The sequence below is a fragment of the Mustela nigripes genome, chromosome 12 (assembly GCF_022355385.1).
Source record: "Mustela nigripes isolate SB6536 chromosome 12, MUSNIG.SB6536, whole genome shotgun sequence".
In the NCBI taxonomy this organism is placed as follows: Eukaryota; Metazoa; Chordata; class Mammalia; order Carnivora; family Mustelidae; genus Mustela; species Mustela nigripes.
In genome coordinates, this window is record NC_081568.1 from 99,733,723 (window position 1) to 99,744,581 (window position 10,859).

Sequence of the window (10,859 nt, forward strand, 5' to 3'; positions counted from 1 at the left end):
TTCCTTTCCCTAAAGCTCTCCTCTCGGAGACATGAATAATGCTTTTCTTAGAAATGCCATCCTGTTCTGCTTACTCATACTCTGTTGTTAGGTCACCCAGGAAATGAGATAATAAAAATACTGAAATTAGTGAAAAGCATTTGTGATACTAAACAAATAAAGCATCTTGAGTCTTTCAGAAGAAAATCAGCAGAGCAAATCTTTTCCTACTGTGACAACTAACGAGGCCACCTTCTAAAACCGTGTTCCTCGCTCTGTCAACTATTTCATTCCCAACCTGTGCCTTGAGAGTCACATGGGTTCTTTTTTCCAGCTGTCAGTGGGACAGTCAGATGACAGCCACATCCCAGCTTCTCTAAACCTTTCACTGTTTCCCATTCTGAAACTAGGAAATCAGATTATATTAAGCAAATGTGAGGGGACCCAATGGGCTGTGAATCTCTTTGATTAGAATCCCAAATTACACATATTAGGTTAACTACAATTAGTCTCAGATCTCCTTGTTTCTTCCTTCTCTTCCCTTATGTTTTCAACATTGTCTCAAGCTGCTTTCTTATGGTGACACTTACTCAATGAGAATATCATAAATGAAGGAAACTGAGTTGAAAGCTTTTAAAATCTTCATCTCATCATCTAATGACGTGACTAGTGTTTATGAGCAGCCTGACCCCAGCTGATTCACTCTCTTAATCTTTGGCTGCCATACAATTTGAATATGAAACCCAAAATCTACAGAGTGGGTATTTTCCTGCCTCGGTGAAACAGTCTTTTCAAATTGCTGTGAAGGGAAAGGTTTTAAGGCTACTCTTGGTAGCCTGCAAATCATCAAAAACCACATTCAAATGATGGTTTTTGTCTCCACAGCTTTGAGCATTCCGATGGATCCAGATAGAGCCACTCAAGTTAAATATGGCTGGGAAGAGAAAGATGAGACAGGAAATGAGAGAGCTTCTCCAGTCTCTGCAAAAATGTCGGCTCTTGGACGGACGCCTTCATCACCCTGTGCCTCACCAGCAGCCATAAACCTGAGAGCCTTCCAGTGATAGGAGATTCATCCTTCCATCTATCCACCCAGTTATCCATCCATCAAATTCCTCCACCTCTCCCATGCCTCAGCATCTTGCCAAGCATTCTTTCCCATCTCTACACCTCCAGCCTTCACGGGGGTCCCCGTGTCAATGACCCCATTGTCAAAGTACTGGCTTACTTGCATCAGTGGAAGATTCTTGAGTCACATGTCATAACTCAAACTGGATGAAGCAAAGACCCACAGGTAGAGATTTAGAGGTCAAAAGAATGTCATCAGCATTTGAAATCTCAACTCTCCTCTGTGTGCTCTTCATTCTCAGCTTCACCTTAGGGAGCCCCCAGATACAGGTCTTTTGCATGGTAAACCAAGCCTCAGTCTCAAACTTTTTTTATCAGGAAACCCAAGATCAGCTAGCTCCCTTTCTGTTCTGCAATGCCTTCAGCCTCATGTGATTCCTCACTTTCCTCAGGCAGAGAAACAGCTCTTAGGAAAATGGCCAGGAATGAGTCATAGCTCAAGACAGGGGGTATGGGTTATAATCTCAACTCTGTTACTTCTCTGTTTTGTGTTCTTGAACAATTTGGTTTTTTTCTCCCTGGGCCTCAATTTCCTAATCTGGAGAATGTCATGATCTCTGTGAAGCTTTCCCCAAGCAAGTGCCCCTCCCTTACTTGAACTAGTCACTTCCTCCCCAAATACTCACAACACACTGTCCTGCATTTATCCTGACATACCACATCCTAGAGGAGTAGCTCCTGGAAAGCAGAAATTTCTCTTGTAGTCCTAGGCCAGGACACAGTAAGTATAGAATATCTCCTTCACTGGTACGATCAGGAGATCCCCATAGCTCTCCTAATCTTTGATATCACATGATTAACCTGGTCATTCTACCCCAAGCAGGATTTATTCCTAACTGACTGGACCAATGCCCCCTCTGCATTCTTTCTTTCTCTGAAGCAACTCTCAAAACCCAGTCTCTATCTTTGAGCTTTTTCAGACTAACTGACCTCTTCCATCTTCACAACAAATTTAGGTCCCTCTGCGTTACTCACTGCATGCCATATGACCCCAGGTAGTCTTTCTTTTTGCTGGTGTGCTCTGAAAATGCCATTATTGTGACCCAATCTTGCTAGTCTTTCCATTTTCAAGCCTCCAAGCCTGATGATTGCAGAATCATCTTGGCTTGCAAGGTGCCAGAAATCAAGGGCTGTCGATCCATCTAGACAGTGCCCCAAGCATACAGCTGTCTCATAAATGCTTTTAGGGATAATGAATGGTAATGACATTCACATTGATTATGTTATAATATTCTGCAGTGTATGTTCCAGATGAGCACAAGGGTCAATTTAAAAAGCCCAATTCAGTGACAATCAGTGGAAGACGGCACCTCACAATATGGGAGGGGGCTTGTATTTGGAAAGAACATATTCAATATGATCATATTATGTTACATATTTAGAAAATGTAAAACAACAACAACACATTATTTGAAACACAAACTAGGGACGCCTAGGTGGCTCAGTCAGTTAAGCATCTGCCTTCGGCTTGGGTTATGGTCCCAGGGTCCTGGCCTCAAGCCCTCAACAGACATCAGGCTCCCTGTTCACTGGGGAACCTGCTTCTCCCTCTCCCTCTGCCCCTCCCCCCCACTGCCATCGCTCCTTGTGCCTCTCTTAAATAAATAAAATCTTTAACATTTCTTAAAAACATTTAAAACACAAACTATAACTTTGATTCATGGGTACTTGACCTATTCATCCTTCTTATCTTCACAAGCCCACCTTTAGTCAGGTGTGTCTACTGAAGTTCAAGGAGGTTAAGTTAGTTCTTCAGGATTGGTTAAGAAACAACAGAGGTAGGATTTGAATTCAGGGCCAGTCTTTATTCACCTACACTGTTCCTCCATGAAAGAGGCGGCAAGGAGGACAGCCCCCGACCTTACCTGGCTTTATACTTTGTCATTCTCCCACCTTGATGGATCTAAATGGTAAAGGGCCCTGTAGTCTCCTTGGTGAGATCATTAAAACTTGATCCTACATCATGGGGTGAGCCAGACTTCCGAATAATCAATAAAAAATTCTCTAGGCACTAGAGATCTACTGACACCCAGTCTCACAGAACAAGAACTAAAGCCCCATCTCCTTCCTTATGCTGAAGAGTCAATGTGCCTCTGGTTTCTCCCCAGGAAAATGAAATGGGAGGAAGGATAGGGCAGGCAGTTCAGCTTGTCTCACAAGGCTTTGCTGATTGGCCTCGGAAAGGCTGAACAGCCAATCTATTCTTTCTGTTTTTAAGATTTTATTTATTTGTTTGAGAGATGTGCGAGTGTGCGCACTCCAGCACACAAGCGGGGGAACAGCAGAGGGAGACAGAGAAACAGACTCCCTGCTAAGCAGGGAGCCAGATGCAGGCCTCGATCCCAGGACAGAGGCATCGTGCCCCGAGCTGAAGGCAGACACTGAACCAACTGAGCCACCCAGGAGCCCTTCAGTCTATACTTCTCAACACCTTCTATGTACTGAGCATGTTGCAGACCTATATTACTATTTAGTATTTCCTTACAATGAAGTTGTTAGCTCCTCCAGTGGCCTGAAGTACAGTTCTATTTCACTCCCAGTGATCTGGTACTATCATTTGCATAAGCAATTGCATTCTCACAAACATCCCAGCATTGTGCTCCCACCTTTTTGACTGGCAGTTTAAGTCTCATTTCATGTCACATTTTGGGTAATGATTTTTGGAGAGCAGCTTCAATCATCCACTCCTCGATGTTTGGAATCACTTTCAAGAAAAGGCTTTGGGGTGAGATTTCACACTTAACAAATTTAAACACTACCATGAAGGCATAGAAAGCAGAAACAAAAATAGTGTGTTCAGCACAAATTGGGTCATAAATTCGGGGCAGATACAGAACTGGCCTCAATAAAGACCTTGCTAAGAAAGTTGTAAGCAAAAAGAAAAATGGCACACCACTGAGGTTTTGAAGTGTATGCTCTGCCCTGAATAAAGAAAACCTAAGGTTCTGCTTGGTAGCTTCAATTCTTAAGGACACAGGGATGACGTTTTTGAAACATTTTCTAAAGGGGTTTTGTTCTCAGTAAATTCTTCCAATCAATGCATCTTTCATTTTCCTGCCCTTACAACCTTCTCTACCTGCCTCTCATTTTTCCTCCATTAAAGCTGAATTTGAAGGGCACCTGGCTGGCTCAGTTGGAAGAGTAAGTGACTCTTGATCTCAGGGTTATGAGTTCAAGCCCCACACTGGGTATAGAGATTACTAAAAATAAATAACTAAATAAACTTTTTTAAAAAACAAACAAAAACAGAATTTGATACTGAGATTTACCACCTCGTGAGAGGTCAAAATCCAGTGAGAATAAAGCAACCACATTTCTAAATATAATTTTTTTTACTATCAATTTTTTAAACTTCTAGTGGAGACTAGTCTAGAAAACCAAGACTCTTCTGATTTGCAAAAAAACAGGCTTTTGAAAGATAAAAGATTTTCTGAGGTTCAAAAACTTGGTTTTAAATATCAAGTGCTAGAGAGGCACCTGGTTAAGCCTCCAATTCTCAGTTCTCTCTCCCTCTCCCCCAGCCTTTCTCTCTCATATATGTATTTCTATATATATAGAAATATATAAATATAGCAGGGTGCCTACATAGCTCAGTTTGTCGAGCAACTGACTCTTGTTTTCAACTCAGGTCATGATTTCAGGGTAGTGAGATCAAGTCCCATGTGGGATGCTGCACTTAGGACAGCGTCTCCTTGACATTCTCTTCTTTCTCTCCCTCTCCCTCTACCCCTCCGCCACACTCACTCTCTAAATAAATAAATAAAATCTTTTTTAAAAAATCAAGTACTAGCCTTCTGTGTAATCTATATATAAAGTTTATCCATAAATAATACTTTGGGGGAGGGAAAACTTTCTCTCCACTGGAAAGGGAAGAGATTAAAAAATCTTGGTGGGAGTGGAGTGTTGACAAATGGGGGGACACTAGTGTTCATTGCTAGTCTATTCTGCCCTATCCCACACCTGTCCCAGGCCTGCTTCAAGCCCCACCCCCAAGCCCCACCCACACGTTCTGCCTCACACCTGCTCCAAGGTGTGCCTGAAAGCCGTGCCCATGTGCCTAAATACTCTGAAGGGGTTCCAGAGTAGAGAAGTCTGCTTGAAATCCCAGCACAGCAAGTTTTTCTGAAGGCAGTTCATTGGCCAATGCCCCAGGGGTTAAAGCTGAGCCAGTGATGTGTCCGTAAGGAGTCCCACCACTCTGGCCAAGCAGAGGAAGGGCCAACGTACCAGACGTGGTCTCCTGGTTGGACCATGGCAGAGGCAGAGTTTGGAGTGGTGCTGGGGGTGTTGGAGGTAGAGGGCTGACAGGAAGAAGCACCTGGACATAACTGCAGAAACTAGGAGAACTGAGGCCAGTGACCTTTAAAGACCACCAGGCCAGGGCTCCTAGGTGGCCCAGTGGTTAATTGTCTGACTCTTGGTTTCAGCTCAGATCATGATCTCAGGGCAGTGGGATTGAGCCCATGTGGGGCTCTGTGCTCACTGTGGATTCTGCTTCAAATTCTTTCTCTCTTCCTCTCCCTAGGCCCCTCCCCACTCATGCTCTCTCTCCCAAATAAATAAAATCTTTAAAAAACAACAACAACAAACCGTAAGGCCAATGACATCTCATAGAGTGCCACTCAGAGCCAGAGGATTTCCCTCAACCCATTTTGCAAAGTCTGCCAACATCTCCCATGGGTGAACTCAGATGCTGACCCCAGAGCCAGGGAAGGGGGCAGAACCCTGCACATGACTGCATCTAGGCAGGAAATGACTGAGTCATGGCTAACTAGACTATTTCCCTTGAATTGGTAAGATTGAATTTTGTGGGCCCAAGGAGAATAGGATGTAGTGGCAGAGATTAAGTCTGACTGTGAATTTTTACCCATTACATACTACTAAGCTAACAGAAAAATGAAATAAGTCAATTAGAAAAAGACAATTACATATGATCTCACTGATATGTGGAATTTAAGAAACAAAACAGAGGATCATAGGAGAAGAGAGGGAAAAATAAAAGAAAATGAAATCTGAAAGGGAGACAAACCTTAAGGAGATTCTTAATCATAAGAAACAAACCAAGATTTGCTGGGGGGCGGGGGGCGGTGAGGTGGAGGGATGGAGTAACTGGGTGATGGGAATTAAGGAGGGCATGTGATTAATGAGCAGTGGGTGCTATATATAACTGATGAACTACTAAATTCTACCCCTGAAACTAATAATACACTGCATGTTAATTGCATTTAAATTTTTTTTTTAAATTAACCCAGCAGAAAGTTTAGCCTTCACCAAAAGCAAAATAAATCCAGAAACGGCCGGGGGGTTAGGGGGAGGCATGCGGGGAGAGGGCAGGGAGCACAGATACTGCCACCTATTAACTATGGTATCCTTTTAAACTTCTTCCGCACAAAATAATATAAATATAGTAGTACTAGAAATCCTCTTGGTAATTTAAGCTATAGTCCCATCAGTGAATACATGTCACCTTTGAAATTTTTGAGGCTATCTAAGGTTCTATTCCAGCAGTTTACTTGAATATTAGAATTATCTTTAAAATTTCAAAATAAATGAGCTGAGCATTTCTTTTTTTTTTTTTTTTTTTTTTTTTTCATTTTTTTTACTACAGGGGAGGGGCCTCCTCCGTGTCATAGGGCGTGCTCACAAGTTCTTCAGCCACTCCAAGCTGGGGCCCTGGGGGTCCTGAGGGTGGCTGGGCACATCAGGCATGTTCCCATCATCCCGAACGGGCACTGGATAGTTGTAGGGTGTGACCCGGTTGATCATGGCGGCGTATTTGGTGAAGGGGCTGAGAGCCGGCAGAATTATAGCGAGGCCCCCGATGGTGAAGGACGCGACCAGCACCGGCTCCTTGGCCCAGGCATCCTTGAGGAAAGTGGCGAGTCTCCCGGCCATCTTGGTCGCAGCGTCGGCGGCAGCGGCCGAGCTGAGCATTTCAAAGTGCTGATCTGATCATGTCAGTTCTCCCCAATTTCCACCTCATGAGAGCAGGAGCTGATCTGCCTTTGCTCACCACTTTTTGAAAGTTCAAGTTACATCACATTGTTTTTATGAAAGAGGTCCTATTTGCACTAAGCAAAAGAAATCAGAAGAGGATTTTTGCTTTTATGAAAAAGGTGGAAAATCGCAAAAAGCGTCTAGCATTTGTTTTGCAATGAGTCCGTGTAGAGGCAGTGGGAGACCTAGGAAGCAAGAGTGGCATCCCGGGTCTCCTTGCTTGGGAGCCCGAGCTGCTCCCTCAGCTCGAGCTGCCAGAACTTTGACCTGTGTCTGTCAATACCTGTGCTTTATCCCAATTTATTTTGTGCATCTGTTAGCAAGATGGGTCCTATGGTACCAGAAAAGTGAGGTTTTGGGGGGGGGGGGGGGCTCTGGGCACACTCAGAAAGTTTTCCATATAAATTAATGAGAATGGCTTCCTCACTTTACACCACTTTAGCTCATGAAAAGTTTCATGGGAATACTACTTTCTGATGGCAAGGAAAAATCTGTAATCCTAACACCTAGCAGGGAGGGGTGGCACCTAGTAGGTCCTCATTTGTTGGATGAATGCAAAAGTGAATTAACTAATGTGATGAGACAGGTGAATTTCTGACTCATTCTAGCTTTAAATTCTTAAGCTAACTGAGTCACATGTACTTTCTCAGATGAAGGATGACAAAGATCCCCTTGAATTTCAAGTAATTTGACCTGGTGAACCTCTGCAGTAGCTGAGAAATGGCTGCTGTGTTTCTGTTCTATGAATTGCAGGCCTGGGTATCCCAAGTACATTTATACATGCATATTAATCCAGTCTATTTAATACAGTTCTTGATCCCTGAAATCTAATTAACAAAGGCATTACTTTATTGAAAATTTGTGAGTTCAAATTTAGACCAGGGTAAATATTAAGGTAAGATGAGATATAATTCTTTCATGTTGCAATTAAAATGAAAATTTATAGAACTGGGCATGTAAGAAAAAATACATATATAAGTAACATTCTACTAAGGTCAGGTAGTGTGAATGAACACTCTTTCACCCAGGTTGGTCTGTAGAGGAATTACTTTATGTTCCTGATGAAACCTTTTCCCTAAAAAGAGAAGCAAAAACATCAGCTTTTGTTTTCATTCCCTGACCATTTGTTCATCTCTGCATTCTTTGACACACACGTGAATATATTTTATAGATTTAGGACCATCTATAAAACACCTTTCTGGAAGTTCCCACTTTTGCAGCACTTGTAGGATTTAAGACTCTTATTTTTTGCTCATATTTTGTGGAGAATTAAGTATTGCAAATTCTTGCTCCCCATCTACCAAAATTTCTCCTGCAGTAATTAAAGTCTTTATCAGCATCATCATGTGCTACATGATGATCTAGTCTCCCTCAAAATAAATGTATGGGGGGAAATTCCTCTCAGTGATAGGCAAACAGCAATTATTATTCCCTGTTATTAAAATGCTCTCAGTTAATTGCACAGATACCAGTGGAGAGATTACCTTAAAAGGCTGGAGACTAAAAGAAGGGAGTTAGGCAGAGTCTTGAACCTTCTGGGCTAATTTGGAGAACAGTTTACAGAGTGATTTAGTAAATATTTGTGAAGAACCATTAACACTGAGTAAACAATTCCATGCAGGCAAAGAAAAAAATGTATTTAAATAATTGTAAAAGAAACTCCTGAAATACTGAAAATGAATTATTTCTAAATGAAAACAGCCCAAATACATTCACAGAAGAATACTACCAACCACATTTTCTAAGCATTCTTTGTTGTATATATACACACAGTTTATCATCCTGGACTGTATTTATGAAAAACACATGTTCAAATTAAAAAAAAAAAAAAAAAGCCGCTGTTTTCACCCAGGATTATTTTACAGAGAATTCAGAGAGCTCAGTCCTTTCTTAGCATCTATCCTATCTCAGTCTCAACAGAAAGGAGATTTCACTGTTTGCTACGTGCTGATAACACACGAACTTGCCAAGGTCTGGTGCCATGCTTTCATCGACAAGGTGGAGGAAGAAAGAACACATTAAATGAGGAAGTTCTGAGATTTCGCTTCACCTGCGAATGACGGCTAAAGCTAGCCAGGCGACATGAAAATGAAGTGTCTTGGAAGGCTTCCTGACTCAATTAAAATCCAACTTTGATGAAATACTTTGTTAAAGGGGAAGATGGTGTCTCTTCAGTGAAAACTGTGCAGGACAGCTGCTACGGGGGAAGCAGGTGGCTGAGTCAACCCTGAGGGCTTCAGAAATATTAATATTAAAACCTCTCACATTTCACTCAAGTTCAGGGCAGCTTCCTAATGCCTGGAGGAAGACGGAGCAGGAAACTCACAAACCACAAAGCAGGGCATACCTTCTAATTTGGCCGGAGCTCGGTCTGTTGTCTGAATCCCTCTCAGCCTCTCTCTTTGCTGTTAGCTCACAAAGGCGCGGCCTCTGTTTCAAAGCTGACTGCTTCCGCTCAGCATTGCAGAGACATAACATGTCATCAGAACACAGGGGTTTGCCAGGGCCATGATTTGTTTGTCTAGACTGGTCATTGAACTCTGTTTATTACTAAACATCATGTGGAATGGGCAGCAAATCAAAGGGGTTTCTGGGAACCTACGAGGCCTGTCTCCCCAAGCCAGGGGTACATATGGACCTCCTTCCTTCTCAGTTTCCACGACCTGGAGAGGACTACCTTTCCCAGGACCTGGGGTCTGTGACCACTAGCCTAACTTTTCATCTTTTGTTGACCCAGGGATGTGACCCCAGGTCACTGGTAACCTTCAGAGCCCCTATCCACTATTGTTGGAGTATGTGGAGCCCTATGTTCTAGGCAGCTTCGTGGAGAGTTCGTGACGAACGACTAATGATTAACATTGGAGAATGAACCTGAGAGGAAAATGCTACCAATCACAGCAAAACGGTCTGTCAAAGAGCAGAGGGCCGGGGCGGGGCAGGGGAGGGCAGGGGTGGGGGTGGGGAGCACATAAATGATATCCTCTTTTCAAGATACAAATGTGGTATTTAAAAGAACTCTTTAGGTTTGGTTTTAGAAAGACACATAATGAATAGATACAGTTTCATTTTTATGGATAATTGTTTAGCTTAATTGATTATGAATACATAAGTTCTCTGAAAGATTTAATCTAGAAGATAAAATGAAGACTCAAGGCTTTTGTCAGAAAACAATGCATGACAAGGTTTTGGCTTTTTGTTGTTGTTGTTGTTGTTTTAAAGAAAAAGCACTTCTGTTGCTTATAAGAACAAAATTGCTTCACACAAAAATCAGTTCTCCTGAGCAACATTTCTGATACATACTGATTATGTTACAGAAGATGTGAGAGCTGAGAGCTATTGGAAGCTCCAGGGCCCCAGAGAGAAGGTCTCTCTATCACTGGAAAGGCCTCGGTACCAAAAGTTCCATAGGAACTTTCCACATTAGCTAAATGGGGGCAAGTTATCGAATTTGTGTTTCTTTTCTACCTGGAATTAACAGCTTTCACACAAAGTAAGCAATACAAAATAGCACTCCCAAAGAGTCCTGCTTCTCTACTGTAACAATTTAGTGGTCAACATCAGACAGAGAAACTGAAAGGATCAAAAAAACAAAACCAAACAAAACAAAAAACACCCACAACCTGAAATCATAGCCAGGGCCACTTGGCCCTCTCATTGTGGAAGTCTCCAGTCCCCCAGCAGAGCATCTGGCCCAGCCATTTGGCTGTTTTCTGTCCACACACACACAGATCCAGACCTGTATCATCCCAGAGGGC

At 42.6% G+C, this 10,859-nt stretch overlaps 1 protein-coding gene and 1 long non-coding RNA gene across 5 annotated transcripts in view; both read right to left on the bottom strand.

Annotated features, from left to right (window-relative positions):
• Positions 1 to 9,545, bottom strand: part of LOC132027947 (uncharacterized) — a 145,554-nt gene extending 136,009 nt beyond the window's left edge. For all 4 annotated transcript variants that reach the window (XR_009407271.1, XR_009407269.1, XR_009407272.1 and 1 more), the window contains exon 1: positions 9,452 to 9,545. This is a non-coding gene — a long non-coding RNA (uncharacterized LOC132027947). The remainder of the gene's footprint in view (positions 1 to 9,451) is intronic.
• Positions 6,699 to 7,056, bottom strand: LOC132027946 (NADH dehydrogenase [ubiquinone] 1 alpha subcomplex subunit 3). Its single transcript, XM_059416643.1, has one exon. The coding sequence runs from the start codon at positions 7,039 to 7,041 to the stop codon at positions 6,748 to 6,750; it is 294 nt and encodes a 97-aa protein (XP_059272626.1). The 5' UTR covers positions 7,042 to 7,056; the 3' UTR covers positions 6,699 to 6,747.
• Positions 9,546 to 10,859: the final 1,314 nt, after the last annotated feature.

Bases quoted from the DNA above. Each gene is read 5' to 3' on its own strand.
- LOC132027946 (XM_059416643.1), bottom strand. From the start codon at position 7,041: ATGCTCAGCTCGGCCGCTGCCGCCGACGCTGCGACCAAGATGGCCGGG.